The 12,191-nt window shown below is 52.5% G+C and overlaps 6 protein-coding genes across 6 annotated transcripts; 4 read left to right on the forward strand and 2 right to left on the reverse strand.

Annotated features, from left to right (window-relative positions):
* Window positions 1-991: 991 nt before the first annotated feature.
* Window positions 992-1,828, reverse strand: BDZ99DRAFT_512429 (uncharacterized protein; the record flags this gene model as incomplete). The annotated part of the gene is made up of 2 exons (XM_033724631.1): window positions 992-1,340; window positions 1,575-1,828. The coding sequence occupies 2 exons, from the start codon at window positions 1,826-1,828 to the stop codon at window positions 992-994; spliced, it is 603 nt and encodes a 200-aa protein (XP_033569573.1).
* Window positions 1,829-2,545: 717 nt separating this feature from the next.
* Window positions 2,546-4,350, forward strand: BDZ99DRAFT_468813 (uncharacterized protein). The gene has a single exon (XM_033721350.1). The coding sequence runs from the start codon at window positions 2,554-2,556 to the stop codon at window positions 4,234-4,236; it is 1,683 nt and encodes a 560-aa protein (XP_033569574.1). The 5' UTR covers window positions 2,546-2,553; the 3' UTR covers window positions 4,237-4,350.
* A 707-nt stretch (window positions 4,351-5,057) lies between these two features.
* On the forward strand, window positions 5,058-6,104 carry BDZ99DRAFT_550939 (uncharacterized protein; the record flags this gene model as incomplete). Its single annotated transcript, XM_033726998.1, has 1 exon — window positions 5,058-6,104. The coding sequence occupies one exon, from the start codon at window positions 5,058-5,060 to the stop codon at window positions 6,081-6,083; it is 1,026 nt and encodes a 341-aa protein (XP_033569575.1). The 3' UTR covers window positions 6,084-6,104.
* A 242-nt stretch (window positions 6,105-6,346) lies between these two features.
* On the reverse strand, window positions 6,347-7,769 carry BDZ99DRAFT_503804 (DNA repair protein). The gene is made up of 2 exons (XM_033723989.1): window positions 7,592-7,769; window positions 6,347-7,529 (listed from the first exon to the last, which is right to left on the reverse strand). The coding sequence occupies exons 1-2, from the start codon at window positions 7,670-7,672 to the stop codon at window positions 6,477-6,479; spliced, it is 1,134 nt and encodes a 377-aa protein (XP_033569576.1). The 5' UTR covers window positions 7,673-7,769; the 3' UTR covers window positions 6,347-6,476.
* Window positions 7,770-8,488: 719 nt separating this feature from the next.
* BDZ99DRAFT_512432 (MFS general substrate transporter) lies at window positions 8,489-10,408 on the forward strand (the record flags this gene model as incomplete). Its single annotated transcript, XM_033724632.1, has 5 exons — window positions 8,489-8,537; window positions 8,580-8,897; window positions 8,963-9,391; window positions 9,442-9,589; window positions 9,655-10,408. 5 exons carry the CDS (start codon window positions 8,489-8,491, stop codon window positions 10,253-10,255), a joined length of 1,545 nt encoding a protein of 514 aa, XP_033569577.1. The 3' UTR covers window positions 10,256-10,408.
* Window positions 10,409-11,055: 647 nt separating this feature from the next.
* On the forward strand, window positions 11,056-12,000 carry BDZ99DRAFT_550942 (uncharacterized protein; the record flags this gene model as incomplete). Its single annotated transcript, XM_033726999.1, has 2 exons — window positions 11,056-11,193; window positions 11,248-12,000. The coding sequence occupies 2 exons, from the start codon at window positions 11,056-11,058 to the stop codon at window positions 11,836-11,838; spliced, it is 729 nt and encodes a 242-aa protein (XP_033569578.1). The 3' UTR covers window positions 11,839-12,000.
* Between the last annotated feature and the right edge of the window lie 191 nt (window positions 12,001-12,191).

Genomic DNA, 12,191 nt, shown 5'->3' on the forward strand with positions numbered 1-12,191 from the left:
AGGGCGGTGAAACGACAGGGGTTTAGGGGGTGTACAACTACTAGAAAGGGGGGTGTACAACTACTAAAAAGGGGGTGTACAGGTACTAGCGCCCATCTTTAATGCTGTAATATACTAAGCTGCTTAGTATAAGAATAATATTATACTATATAACTAGTTAATAGGTGTTAGTAATAATAAATAGATAACTAATAAAATTAGCCTTACCTAGTTTAAGGTAATTAGGTTAGTTCTATAGAATCTGGCTATTCTAGTAGAGAATATATATAATATAGATAAAATAGGGGATATACTATATATACTCGGCTCTATTAAAGTTCTAGTAGGTAAAATAATCTATAAAACTATAGAGGCGCAGGTATTAAGCGGATAATAGTAACTGCTATTAAAGATATTAGTGCTAATAGTAGGTTACTACTACTTTTAATCTGTAGTCCTAGGAAAAGCGAAGGTAATGAACTATGAGGATCTTGAGGAGGCGCGAGCGAAACGTGCTGCAAAGGAGAAAGCTTCTGCAAGCAAGGCAAATCGCGGTCGTAAGCGTAAAAATCTGTCACTAGAGGTAGATGCGGCTTCGTCAGTGGCAAAGAGGAAAGCGGCGCGGATGAGCGAGGTGCTAGAGCCAGCGGAGGCTCCCGTCGCGCCATAGAGGGCCCCGTAGCGCGGATGTATTAGGATAGTGTTGATGAACTTCCTGTGGACGAGTTTGAGACGCTTGTACCAAACCTACATCATCAGCCGGACGTTGAAGTCTGCTGGCCCAGAGCAAGGATCCAACGTGTTTTAGAGTAGTATATTGACCAAGTAGGCCGTAAGAAGCAGAGCGCGATGGGGCATTTCAAGCAATCTGGATAGAGTATCGACCGAATATAGAGGTCACATATCTTCGATTAAAATCCTGACTTCCCTCTAGAATTCTATAAAGGCGTTATGCTTACTTCGCCCAAAAGTTGGTCCAACCGCTGATGACTCCAGCTTGCTGGCACGAGTTCTAATTGCCAAACGTCACGCTGGTCACTGTGGTCGAAATGCCCTGGTTCTTCGCGGCAGCTTTGGCAACAGCGTCTTCTTGCGTCTTTGACAGCAGCTCATCCAGCAGCCTCTGTGATGCAGATACCGCTTTGCGTTCTTCTTTAAGTTGCCGCAATGCCTTAGTTTTGCCTTCTTTAGGCCCAGCCGCTTCCTTGTTGTCGTTGCTGAGGTTCAGCTCTTCGAGCTTGCTCTCCGATACTACCAGCTGCTTATTCGTTGTAGTCATAGCATCCTTAACCTTGGCCTGTGTTGTAGCTATTATCTTCTTGATATCTTCCGTTATGTGGGTATGGCGGACAGAGTTGTATCTATGAGGCAAGATTAGCTCAAATCTCGCAATATGCCATGAAAATGCAGTTACTCACAAGGTCGCTATACTCATGACCGAATTGTTCGAGAGCTTGCAGTTTTAAAGCTGCTCCGATATAGCCCTAATTTGTCCTTTCTTAAAGAACCCCACACTTGTTCGATCCTGCTATGCTAGTTCCCCATCTTCTAAATGTCTAGTTTAGCGCTGAAGGTTGGTCGTAAAGAGATCGCACGCTTGCGTGCAGCTGCTAATCGTTTTCTTTAACTCCTCCGCTACGCTTGCGCCAAGAAGGTCCCATTCTCTTTCCTCGACAGGTTGAAGCAATTGGAGCGATGTATCGACAGATTGCACGTCTTCTAGTAGGCGCTTGATCGTTTTTAACGCTTTTTTGAACTGTTCTAGGTCTTCCAGAAGCAGCCGTATGCCATGTAAGGCTGGGACAGTAATACCCACGACACCAGTGGTGATGCTAAGAGGATCAGGCATGTTTTATGTGATAACGATCAAAAAGTAAGTCGGAGAGGCAGACGATATAGTAGATGTCAGACTAAGAAGACGAAAAGGATACTGGTTGAAGCTGAAGCGTACATGCACGGCTTTACCAAGACGGTCCAATGGGGCTAAGCGCGAATGCACGAGCGCAGGAGAACCGCCAGGCTGAGGTCCAGCTGAGGCTTTGCGAGAGACACCACTGCAGATTACCGCACTCCTGCTACAAGTATCATGGCATCCGCAATATCCTTCGGCGATAAAAACAAAGGCTTCCAAGCCGGCATCATCAACGGCGCGGTTGAGTTCTACCTTCCACCTGGTGAGTTGTGGGACCGCCTAAAGTCTGCAGGGCCCGAGCGAGCACTAGACTAACAGACCCCGCCTTAAGAGCGACCAGAGACTCCACCACGCCCATCAATCGTGATACCCTTTGCCCGCGACGCCGACTTTGTCGAGCGAGGAACGACACTCGACCACCTCTATCAACTAAGCGCCGCTTCTTGTGCACGGGCCGCGCTCGTTGGTCTAGGCGGCGTTGGGTACGTGGAGCACAGTATCGACACAGCACACGCTGACATTAGAGCAGCAAGTCGCAGCTTGCTATTGAGCATGCCTATCGTACGCACGAGCGGCCGCATAATACGTGGGTGTTCTGGGTGCATGCCAGCAACGCGGCCCGGTTTGAGCAGAGTTATCGCGACATCGCCGACTGTGTTAAGATGGCTGGGCGACAGAACCTGCGAGCCAACATTTTCAAGCTGGTACACGACTGGCTGCGCGATTGCAAGGACCCGTGGTTGCTCATCCTCGACAACGTAGACGATGCGCGCTTCCTTCTACATGTCCAGGCTGACGGCCAAGGGCAGCAGCCTACTGACGACTCGAGAACCGCTTCCCGACCGCTGCGCGAGTATCTCCCCCACTGCGAGCGCGGCTCGATCATCGTAACGACACGGAACATGGATGCAGCATTGAAGCTGGTTGAGCGGCGCGACGTCATCACTGTGGAGCCGATGGACGAGGCGCAGGCGCAGGCGCTGTTTAAGAAGAAGCTAGGAGTACAGGGAGATGACAGTGATATTGCCAAGCTTGTAGCGGCGCTTGAGTACATGCCGCTAGCTATTGTGCAAGCGGCGGCATACATCTCGGAGGAAGCGCCTCGATGCTCGGTGGTAAAATACCTCGATGAGTTTAGCAGGAGCGAGCGCAAGCGAACGAGCCTTCTCAACCATGACAAGGGCCAACTCCGGCGAGACTGGGAGGCGAAAAGTTGCATTATCGTCACATGGCAAATTTCGTTCGAGCATATACTGCAGACACGGCCGTCAGCAGCGGACCTGCTCTCGTTGATGAGCTTCTTCGACCGGCAGGGGATCCCCGAGAGTGTGCTGCGGAGTCGAGCCGTGCAGCGAGGCGCTCAGCTCAATCGGCAGGACCAAACGGAGGAAGATATAGACAGCCACGAAGAAGATGATACATCGCAGTCTAGCACAAGCGAGGACGAATTAAGCGAGGACGAGTTTGAAGAGGATGTGGTGGCGCTGCGAAACTTCTGCCTTATCTCTGTCAACATTGATGGGACAAGCTTTGAGATGCACGCACTAGTGCAGTTGGCTACACGGAAGTGGCTTGACTCCAACGGCATGCTCGAGCAGTGGAAGCAGCACTTTATCAGCAACCTTTGCGCAGCGTTTCCCACAGGACAGTATGAGAATTGGGTAGCATGTCAGGCACTTTTCGCGCACGCCAAGTCGGCTGTAGGGCAGCGGCCAGAAGGAGAATCGTCACTAGCAGAATGGGCCACACTGCTGTATCGTGCAGCATGGTATGCAGAGGGGACAGGCAATATTCCTGACGCTAAGGAGTTTGCTTTGAAGTCGATGAAAGTAAGAAGCAGAGTACTAGGCCAAGAGCACGAGGACACGCTGTGGAGTATGGGGATGGTAGGATCAGCATACAAGCTTGGAGGCCAATGGGATGCAGCGGAAGAGCTGGAGGTGCAAGTGATGGAGACTCGCGAGAAGAAGCTGGGAGCCGACCATCCTTCCACGCTGACCAGCATGGCCAATCTGGCGTCGACTTACCGGAATCAAGGCCGGTGGGATGCAGCGGAAGAGCTGTTTGTGCAAGTGATGGAGACTCGCAAGAAGAAGCTAGGAGCCGATCATCCAGACACGCTAACCAGCATGAATAATCTTGCCATAACATGGAAAGAACAGGGTAAGGTTGCTGAAGCGCTATATCTACTAACAGAGTGTGTTCGACTCTGCCAGCATGTCTTCAAGCCTAACCATCCCCACTTAAGGTCTTCTTTAGCTACTTTAGAGCGATGGAAGGCAGAGCATCTACATAGCGTCGCAATTAGAGAACGTGCCACCGAAGCTAGGCTGGGTATAAGTTAATTAGTCCTATATATTTACTAGGTCACTGTCGCTATCAAACGTAGAGCACGTGTTGAATTTGTCGTTATATAGACTAGCCGAGGCAGGACTATTAACGCTTTGCGAATGAAAAACCGTTAAACCTAACTAAGGCTATCCTACTGTAATATGGGTTCTTCGCCGGTTTGTAAGGAGCTATAAGAGCAGATACTACTTCGAGATGTATACCAGTTATCAGTGTCATTGCTAACAACTCCGTAAGTTAGTCCGAGCGTCTGCACAGCTATATACCTAACAGCCACAAGCCTGGCCTGCTCGATGACATAAGTAATCTATGTCGGTCGGATCGCCGTAGGCTAGCCGTAATTGGAACCTGTGCTGGTTAGAAGTACCGAGCGGGATAGCGACCTTGTCTAACTCTGCGCTCCATAGTAGGCATAAGGTTAGTAATAACTTTTCGCCATTATGGTAAGTGTCAGGGGCTTCGATAAGACTATCTGTAAGTATCGTGGAACGGTAAGAGCTAATAATGATTCTGTAGGGAAGGGATACTGTTATACTATAAGATAAGGCACTCTGCAGATTGGGCGCGAATGCGACGATGTAAACCTAAGTTATAGCGATAAAAGGTTTTATATGTTTAGAAATTGCCACAGCATACAGCTTATATAGAAAATTAGCAAATATTGACGTGTGCGCCGAGCTTCACTTACTTGAAGTCAAAGTACCCCTCATATTTTTCGGCGCAGGTAGTTTTTCGCCCCGCATGGATAGACGTTACTGCACCACTTCCAAATTGGAACTATTCCTGCACTGCAACCACCCCTCTCCACTACCACAGCATGCCAGCAAACACTCCTCGGCGCGGCGCAGGCGGTAAGACGCCTAAGAAAAAGGGAAAACAGGTGCGGACACCGAGACCGCCAAAGCCGGTAGACTACAGCCATATTCCACCACATCCTGATACGCTTCCCGTACCAAGCTTCGGCAATGCTGCTCCTTTCCAAGGACCCCATAATGCTACCATTTCAACACAGCAGCATGGGCACACTACGGGCCAAGCCGCAGAAAACAAAGATAACCCCGGAGAAACGACCATCCCAGCCACCCAGCGGAGCCCACCCCACCCCTTCATAGAAGACATATCCTTCGAAATGCCCGACATCTCAAGACTCCGCCTTCAGAAAACCCCCTCGCCTCCCCACGAAGAGCCGCACGGCGCCGACGCCGACGCCACACCGAGAGCGCCCACCGGCGAGGCAGCTCTGCAGCATGCCAAAGACGAGCCCACCGTGATCCCTCACAGCAACGGCGCCAACTCCACCCAGCACATCGACGCCCTTACAAACCTGCCTCCACGGCCACCAGTCTCCCCTATCACACCAGTCAGTGCGCAACGCCTCCAACCCCCGACAAATCTCCCCCAGAGGCCCCCAGTCTCCCCCATCACCCCTCTCGGACCGCAACCCCTCCCCCTTCTAAGCGCCCCGCCCTGCCCGCACCACTGCACCCCCGCCATCGCCGCAGCCCTCTTCCGCCAATCCCCACCCAAGAGCGGCCTCCACACCGAAGTCCTGTCGAGCCTAGACCGCGTGGTCGCCCTCGAGGCCCAGAAGCCCACGCAGCGCTCGCTGGTGGATATCGCGACGGATATGGTCATCGCGCTGGAAGACGACCGGACTGTCGAGATCGAGCGGCAGGGGATGGACCCCGAGGCGGTTGATGGGCGGATTGCGTGGGCGCGGTGGGCGGTTAGAGCGGCGCATGCGGGGCTGTTCCATGAGTGGACGGAGGAGTGTGGGGGGGTTGTGAGGCAGGTGGAGGGGAGGACGAAGTGGAGGTTGGTGGTGGGGGTGGGGAGGGAGTGAGGACTGAAAGGCAGCGTGGGGTGGGGTTCTGAGGGGGTTGTTGGTAGTGTTGGGGGGTATTGGGGATGTTATAGGAGAGTTTGATACAGTATCTGTGGCGAGATGGGGGCCTGAAGCGGACCACCTTCGTGCAGGACGTTAGTTCCAAAAACTTGAATATGGTAGAGAATCAACATTTGAGAGATCGACATGGTCTTGAAAGAAGTACACTAGCTTACTAGATGTTTACGTACCTATCGATTTCAGCGTTGCAAACCGGACGAGGTGGAGATTGCGATCGCTACTATAGTGCCGCCGTCAGAGGCGGTCACAGATGCGACCTGGCTTCAAGGTTCAACGTGACAAGCCGCAGGATGCGAATCACGTAGGAGGATTAGACATCATTCATTAGCATTAAAACTCCAGTTCCTCAATCTCCATGCCACAATCCACACACGTTTTTTTGCTCATTCCACTCTCCGGATCCAGCACAGCTCTACCCCACTCATGCTCATGCCGCTCGCCATACCTTGTGACCTTGTCGCCGAATTGCGCTTCGCGGCCCCCCTCACCACGCGCTGCCGCAAGCTTACTCCGCTTGTATGCTTCCACGCGGGTGCGCTTCTTCAAATCAGCCAGCTTCGAGTTGAATTTTTTCTCTTTGCGGGCTTTGGATACGGTCTGCCGCTTCTCGAACTCCGCATCGAGATTCTCGGGAGAGCCCCACTTCTTCGGGCTGAAGGCGTAGTCTTCCACCTGAAAACGCAGGAAGAGCTGCATGTCGTGGAAAGAGGATTTGTGGGGATTCGGCCGAGAAAGATGCGGGAGGAGTTCTTCGTCTTTGAGTTCAGGATCCGTCAATAGATAATCTTCCCTCGCCTCCGTCTTCGTGAGTAAGCTGTACTTCTCCGGTATGGTCTCTTTACACCGCGCGCAAACGCTGACTCCGAAGACTTCTTCCCATTTCCAGTCGATCTCCAGACTCCCGCATTCTCTACATTGGTCCTTGCCATCTTTTGCACTATTATCCAGATTCAGCACGCTGATCCCGGGCTCAAACGGCCCTTGCCGTGCCGCCCGCAGCTTCTTGATCGTTTGATGCCGTTCCCACTCCGCTAATGTCATATGCGCCGGCTTCTCTTCTTTCTCTTCCTCTCGCCTCCCCGATCGCATGGCACGGTTGTGTGGATCGTCTTCTTTCGAAAGGAAACCGCCCTTTGTATCTGTCATCTTGCTAAAGTCATATTCGATGTAGGCATCGCGGGCGAATTTCTTGGCCGGCTGGAGAGTGGGATCGGAAGGTTGTGTGATCTTGGAGGCATCGCGAAGGGTCGGAGGAACTGTGGAGGAGGATATGGAGGAGTGGGCGCGCTTGAGGCTTGCGGGGGCGGTTTTGCTCAGGGCAGGTGGAGGTTTCGCAGCGTCGGCGGCAGTTCGGAGAGCTTTGGCTTTCAGACGCGCTTCTTCCTGAGGGCTGTTAGATACAGTCATGCACATGGGGATATAGGCCAAAGGAGTATGTTCCGTACCATGCGCCGCACTTGTTCAGGCGTCATGGGAGCCTGCGGGCGAGCGCCACCTCGAGGTGGCGTCGACGGCCGGTCGGCCATGGTGGGCGCCGAGAGGAAAGCCGTACAGAGTGAAGGATCGAGTCGGCACTCGTATGCGACGAAGTATCTCGAGGGTAGATGGAGGCGTTACGCGTCGATGGGGTGGTGTTGAACCTGGGATGGAGGGACGTCGTCATCGCGGTCTCACGTGGGCGAAATCACGCCCCACAGAAAATCGCTGGGAGATCGCAGCGCCAAGTGGGTCTGCCACGACGTCGGACGAAACCTTACCCCAACCTCCTTCTGCCGTACAACATTCACTCAAAAGCCAATCCATCTCAAAATCGTCGACGAATGTCTTCAAGTCGCCTTTGGAAGCTCGTGAAGGCCGCGTTATGCGGCATCACAAGACAGAGCGATGATCATGACGCAAGGCCAAGAAGATTCGCTTAGCACAAGGGGAATGCGCCTTTCGAACCGTCGATGTCGATGACATCGCATATGCTCTTCTCTGCATGGGCATTCGGCCCCGCGTAGTCTTGGCTTTGTTGGCGAGCCTTAGAAGCTGGGCGCTTAATGGCTAACCGCGAGCGATCGGCGCTGTCTGCTCGCGGCAGAGACAAAGAAGTAAGCCTGTAAGGCTTCGGGAGAAACGCCCGCCACGCCGTTGACGTCGTCCCCATATCCATAATGGTGGGATACGGTACCAGATAAAGTTTGCTTCTATCACGTCTCAGAACCTTTTCCGCTTTCTCGAAGTGTCTCGTCCGTGTATGGTGTTGTATGAACCTCCATACTGTACCTCTGTCTGGTCTAAGAGATCTACTTCTATCTCTCTCCATCACTTTCGCAAAGCCTTGTTTTTTTCAATGCGCCATGGCCACTGCGGTCCCCGAAACAGAAAGCGAGCACAGATATGTTGAAGGTGAGGTTGTCCAGGAAAAAGGAGCAGATCGCATCGTCAAAGATGATCGAGTCGAGCTCCAAGACTCCGATGCCTGGGACAAGCTTGGTTACAGCTTTCCAACGTGGCGGAAATGGCAGATTCTCTGCGTCGTCTTCTTGATCCAAATCTCCATGAATCTCAATGCCAGCATGTATGCCAATGCTGTCGATAGCATTTCCGAAAACTTCGGCGTCAGTCAGCAGGTCGCACGAATCCCGCAGATGACGTTCCTGGTAGCATACGCGTTCGGATGTGAACTATGGGCTCCGTGGAGCGAAGAGTATGGGCGCTGGCCAATCCAGCAGCTCAGCTTATTCCTCGTCAACATCTGGCAAATCCGTGAGAACTCCCCATTAATTCAATCGCCTTCCTTTGCCTACGTTGCTGATACCACGTGTGATCAGCCTGCGCAATATCGAAGCACTACGGCACCTATGTCATTTGTCGCTTCCTTGGTGGTCTTTCAACTGCTGGCGGATCCGTGACCCTCGGAGTCCTTGCAGACATGTGGGAGCCCGATGACCAAGAATACGCTGTCGCGTTCCTCGTTCTCTCTTCTGTCGGTGGCTCAGTCGTCGGCGCTATCATCGGCGGCTTCGTTCAGCAATACAAGTCCCTTCCATGGATTTTCTGGACCCAGCTTCTTGTCGGCGGAGGAGTGCAGCTAGTCCATCTCGTACTCAATCCCGAAACGCGTGCGACGATCCTTCTCGACCGTGAAGCTAAGCGGAGACGCAAGACCGGGGAAGATCCGAACATCTATGGGCCGAATGAAATCCTCGGGAGCAAGCTTTCGCCTAAAGAGTTTTGGACTATCTTCTATCGCCCTTTCTGTGAGCCTCCTCCCCAGTCCAGATTCCAAGCAATATACTGATGTGTGTAGACATGTTCTTCACCGAGCCGATTGTGCTCTGGCTCTCGCTACTCAGTGGCTTTAGCGACGCGCTTATTTTCACGTTTCTCCAGTCCTTCCAGCCAGTATACAAGCAATGGGGCTTTGGCACTGTCGGCATAAGTCTGGCCTTCATCCCGTAGGCAAATCTATCCTTATTTCCTACTTTCAACCTTCGTTCGCTAACCATCACTGCTCATGTAGTCTCCTTGTTGGCTATATCCTAGCTTACTTCTCCTATTTGCCCTCCATTCACCACTTCCGCAAGATTCGTCGCCGCGACCCCGACCGCCTCAAACCCGAAGTACGCCTATGGTGGCTCCTATTCCTCGCACCTCTCGAGGCAATCGGCCTTTTCGGCTTCGCATGGACCTCGCTCGGGCCTTCTTACGGGATCCCTTGGATCGCTACTATGATTTTTTCTACCATGGTTGGTATTGCAAACTACGCAATTTACCAAAGTAGCATCGACTATATGACCGCCGCTTATGGGCCATACGCTGCCAGTGCTACAGGAGGTAACGACCTTGCAAGAGACTTTCTAGCTGGTATCGCGGCGTTGTACAGTACGCCAATGTATACAAACATTCCGGGCAGACCGCTTGAGTATGCCAGCACCATTCTGGCTTGCATCTCTGTCGTGGTCACAATTCCAATCTACGTCTTCTATCGCAAGGGTCCGGAGATCAGAGCGAAGTCGAAGTTCGCGCAGAGTATTGATCAAACGAGAGAGAAGAGTAGGAAGAAGAGGAAGAGTGTTTCCGGGCCCGGAGGTTCGACCACCAAGCATATTGAGCGTGTGTAGATAACATGGTCCCTCTCGATGCAGCTCTTGGTGGCCCTGAAGTCAACTCAGGTAATTACGATCTTTGGCACATGGGTACACATACGTGTCTGATATTCCAATCCAATCTTAAAGACGTTCTACAGTACATGCAGTGTTTTCTCTTCTAAGAAGCTTTGTGTCATTTCCGCTTTCATGTGGAACTAATTGTCAATCCTCACACCCCACTGACTGAAGATGTGCTTTAGCTGATCATCTAGAGTCCTTCATTAGGAGTCGTAAAAGTCGATCGTGCCTACATCAGTCCGAATGTTTGATGTTGCCATTGAGGAAATCGACTGATCTACCTTCTTCTCCTTCTCCCTCGGCTTTACTTAATCATTTAGATAGCAAACTCGAGCCCTCCCCACGTCATAGGTGCGCTAGCTATACCAGATGACACCTCTGGAAAATATCTTGCGAATGGCTTCTGTGGCCAAACGGCCGGGGAGAAGATCCGGAAGTTTCCCTTAGGATACTCTAAGTAGTCTTACTCCTACCTAATCAGACGTCTAGACCCTGTGAATAGTATAAAAGACATGTGAGAAATATGTATCCCACATGAAAGGACACATCTAATGTGTTGCCCGGCATCGAAGCACAAAGAGAGCCTTTTGTCATTCACCTTTCACAGTGTTTTGTTTTCCTGTAAAACGCTCGCGGCCCTTTCGCTGCGCCGCAACTTTAACATTTTCCACTCAACAGCTGCCACACCTCGCAATCAGTGGGCTCTTCTATCTCATGTGCTTGGTCCTCGTGTTCACTCCTAACGTCAGGTCAACATGGTACGCACCACGAGAGCGAAGCGGGGAGGCTGTCAGCCCAAAGACGGAAGGCAAGCCAATCCTACCCCAGCAAATCCCTTCGGGAACCTACCCAGGGATAAACACGACTCCAATGACGACAAGCCAGATGCAGTTGTAAGTTCTATTCCATCTTCAAAGAGTCGCCCACATGTTAATTAATCCCTACAGCCTGCATCCCAACTACCAGCCGCAACCAACCCCGCGTCCGGTGCCCTCCCTCCCACAAGCAGCACATCTACCCAAACTCACGAACACCCGCAAGAAAACAACAATGAAAACAACGATAGTAGACGATTCATCCCCGCCGAAGACGACATCGACCCCTTCAGCTTCATGAGTGATGTCTCCGTCCCCATGCCCGACATCGCCGCACTCCAGATCAGCTCGAAGCCCTCCCCACCCATCGCCGACACAGAAGCTGCCAGCTTCATGCAGAGCATCCAATGTGAGATGCAAGACGCCCCCGCATACAACCTCCGCCCACTGGCCCGCGGCCGCGCCGTCACCTGCAACCACAACGGCGCGGCGAGGGCCAACGCGCCCCCGAGCGCCCGAATCGCCACCGTCACTCCTCCTTTTGATGAACGTTGCCGTCGGCATTGCACAACGGAGGTCGCCACCCGGCTGTTTGGTGAAGCGCCAAACTCGTTGCACCATGGGAATGTGTTCTCGAACCTGGACCGCCTAGTCGCGCTGGAGGAACAAGCGGTGAGGAAATGGAGGCCGCAGGCTCGGTCGCTTGCTGAGATTGCGAGGTAGATGGCGAAGTCGCTCGAAAAAACTAAGGACGCGGATATTGGGATAAAGGGGAAGGATCCGCAGGTGGTAAACGGGCGGATTGAGTATGCGATGTGGGCGGCCGAGGCTGCTGAGGAGGGGCTGATTCACGAGGGTACGGATAGGTGTGGGTCGATTGCGCAGCAGGTGCTTGGGGGGCGTTGGGCGAATTGGTGAGGGGGGCACAGGTAAGGGTGGGAGGTTGCGGTAGGGTGTTATTTGGGCTGTAGGGTAAGAGGCGAGGGGATTCTTCAGGAATGTTTTCTGTGGCCTTACAGGACGTTAGGGTGAAAGTCTATTCGGCTACTATGTAACTCCACGCAGTGCCGTCAACT

Source organism: Mytilinidion resinicola (genome assembly GCF_010093595.1).
Source record: "Mytilinidion resinicola strain CBS 304.34 unplaced genomic scaffold BDZ99scaffold_31, whole genome shotgun sequence".
Classification (NCBI taxonomy): Eukaryota; Fungi; Ascomycota; class Dothideomycetes; order Mytilinidiales; family Mytilinidiaceae; genus Mytilinidion; species Mytilinidion resinicola.

Excerpts from the sequence above, each read along its gene's own strand:
- BDZ99DRAFT_503804 (XM_033723989.1), bottom strand. The coding sequence starts at position 7,672 with ATGGCCGACCGGCCGTCGACGCCACCTCGAGGTGGCGCTCGCCCGCAG. Across the intron at positions 7,530-7,591 it reads CTGAACAAGTGCGGCGCATG|GAAGAAGCGCGTCTGAAAGC; the intron begins GTACGGAACATA and ends AACAGCCCTCAG.
- BDZ99DRAFT_468813 (XM_033721350.1), top strand. The coding sequence starts at position 2,554 with ATGGCTGGGCGACAGAACCTGCGAGCCAACATTTTCAAGCTGGTACAC.